The 2,956-nt window shown below is 44.6% G+C and overlaps 1 protein-coding gene across 1 annotated transcript; it reads left to right on the top strand.

The window, feature by feature from the left end:
- Nucleotides 1–2,259: 2,259 nt before the first annotated feature.
- On the top strand, nt 2,260–2,753 carry LOC102422480 (interleukin-34; the record flags this gene model as incomplete). The annotated part of the gene is given in 1 exon segment (XM_014451254.2): nt 2,260–2,753. A coding segment is annotated over 1 exon segment (473 nt), but the record flags the coding sequence as incomplete, so codon positions are not given.
- Between the last annotated feature and the right edge of the window lie 203 nt (nt 2,754–2,956).

The following is a 2,956-nucleotide window of genomic DNA, read 5'->3' as shown; positions in this document are numbered from 1 at the left end:
CAGGATCATTTATTTCCTCCCTTGTTAAAAATGCAAAAGCAAACTATTCACATGGCCACTTTTCAAAATGAAAAGGCCAATAAAGTTATTAAAAGCAAATCACATTTGATTAAATTATTATCATTATGGTGTTTAAAATAGCATTTGTTCTGTTTATCAAGTTCCACTCTTACAGCATCAGTAAAGAATTTGCCTTTAAAGACCAGAAAAACAACAACACAGAAATGAAGCCCAGTGTGTGCTCTGAAGCTGGATCTTGGGTTATTTTTCACGAGGTCTTTACAACAAGCCTGTGCTGCAGGAGCTCAGACTTCCAGACGACCAGTTACACACATTAAGGGCAGTTGGGTTGAGATCATCAAAGGATGTGAAGGAGATGGAAGGAGGAGAAAAGGAAATGCAGATATTGTGAACCCCAAAGCAAAGTCTGGTTTTACATTTGCCTGGCAGTTGTTTCACTTTAATGACATATTTAGCAAGCTGACTTCACATAACTATGTGTTATGTGGTCTTCTTAAATGTATAATTTCTTCCCGACAACAAAAAAGATTGGTTGTAGGCATTACTCGAAATAAAGGCAAAGAAAGTTTTTCAGTTTGTACACGGCCAACATCAGCTTTATCTCTAAAGTTTAGGAATTGGCAATCTTAAAGTATGTTATAATGAGCTTGACTATGACTGGTCATAACTGGAGAGACAGGTATTCATCAGATGTGGACCCGATATGTGCCTAGAGACACCATGCCAATTGTGATGACTGGTCAAGAAGGGCAGCTAGGAGCTCCAAAAGCACTCCTTCTACCAGGTGTACCAGTTAATAACGCGAATTTTTTTCAATAGATGGAGTTACACATATGTTGATATATATGCGATTTGATATGTATGCTGTTTTGTTGTATTGACAGCAAGCTTCAAAACTTCATATGACACATTTGCTGAAGGTGTTAACATCATAGATATTTTTACGCTTAAAAATGTGGAATTTCGTGCCAACAAAAGAGCATTTGCCGGAAGTTTTAATTCATTATTTTGAAGAAAAGTGCTGCTGAAAGTTATCGTATACTTCAAGAAGCTTATGGTGAACATGCTCCATCTCAAGACACTTGTGAATGCTGGTTTAAACGCTTTAAAGGTGATGATTTTGATGTGAAAGACAACGTCCAGGTCAACTGAAAAAGTTTGAAGACCAACAATTACAAGCATTATTGGATGAAGATGCATGTCAAACTCAAAAACAACTTGCAGAAAGATTAAACTTTGCTCAGCAAACAATCTATGATCATTTACAAGCAGTGGGAAAGATTTTAAAGGAAGAAAAATGGGTGCTACATCAACTGAGTGAAAGACAAATGGAAAACCGAAAAGTCATCAGTAAAATGTTGCTTCAACGGCACGAAAGAAAGTATTTTTTTGCATTGAATTGTGACTGGCGATGAAAAGTGGATTTATTTTGAGAATCCCAAATGCACAAAATCATGGGTTGATCCAGGTCAACCATCAACATCGACTGCAAGGCCAAATCGCTTCGGAAAGAAGACAATGCTCTGCGTTTGGTGGGATCAGGAAGGTGTGGTGTATTATGAGCTTCTAAAACCAGGTGAAACTGTTAATACTGATGGCTACCGACAACAAATAATCAATTTGAACCACACTTTGATTGTAAAATGACAAGAATGTGCCAGAAGACATGGCAAAGTAATTTTGCTTCATAATGATGCACCATCACACACTTCAAAACCAGTTAAAGACACGTTAAAAGATCTTGCCTGGGAAGTATAACCGCCCCCCCCCCCCCCCTGCCGTATTCACCAGACCTTGCTCCTTCAGATCACCACTTGTTCCAATCGATGGCACACGCACTTTCTGAGCAGCACTTCAAAACGTATGAAGAAGTGGAAAATTGGGTTTCTGAATGGTTTGTTTCTAAACAAGAAAAGTTCTATTGAGACGGTATCCACAAATTACCTGAAAGATGGGGGAAATGTGTAGCTAGCGATGGACATTACTTTGAATAAAGCACTTTTGATGTTTCTCTTGAAATTATCATGTTTTCTTTGATTATAAAATCCGCATTATTATCCAGTACACCTGGTATACACACCATCTTGACCACCGGAGTACCTCCCCATGTCTTTTCCAGAACTCCTTGCCACCCAACAACTAAAGGTTGATGACTGGCACTCCTAGGTGTATCCATATATCCATTTGGATTAGTCAGGACCTGTGTCCCACTCATTGTTAAGTATTTGAATATCATAGATATCTATTTAGTATTACAAAGTCAAGTAAAAAGAATAGAGAGCTGTATTTCAGACACGAGGCTGCAGAGGGCCTGCGTGAGCCAGCAGGAGCTGCGCCACCTGTGGGTCTAGGTGAGTCTCAGCGCCACCGAGGCCGTGCAGGGGGTGCTGCTCGAAGGCCACCCGTCCTGGAAGTACCTGAAGGACATCCACTATCTGCTGGTGGAAGTCCAGCAGGCCCCCGGGATGTGAAGCTCAGGCCGCCCCCCCCCCCCCCCCCGCGTGGATGCTGTGCTGTCCCTCCTGAGTGCCCGGGGGCTGAGCCTGAAGCTGGTGTGGCCCAAAGCCCTGCTAGACAACTGCTTTCGGGTCGTGGAGCTGCTGTACTGCTCCTGCTGTAAAGAAACATCCGTCCCAAACTGGCAGGACTGGCAGGTGCCCAACCCTCAGCCCCACGGCCCGGAGCCCCTGCCGCAGTGTGTGGCCGCCTAGCTGTGCTCTCTGCCCCAGCAGCCCCGCTCGGGGTGCAAGGCCGCCGGGCTCACGCAGCTACTGAGGGCAGAGGCCTCCTGCCCAGCGGGAGGTGGAGGCGCTCGCACAGTCGGACTGGGCCTGAGAGGTCGCTGGGTGGTGGGGGGCGCCCCCCTTGGGAGATCCCCAGGGAGTGTGTTTTTCCTTTTGGAGGGGGGTGTCCTGTGGGGGGAAGGCTCGGCTCC

This window comes from Myotis lucifugus, unplaced genomic scaffold, assembly GCF_000147115.1.
Source record: "Myotis lucifugus unplaced genomic scaffold, Myoluc2.0 scaffold_10657, whole genome shotgun sequence".
NCBI lineage: Eukaryota > Metazoa > Chordata > Mammalia > Chiroptera > Vespertilionidae > Myotis > Myotis lucifugus.
This window is presented reverse-complemented; position numbering and strand designations above follow the sequence as displayed.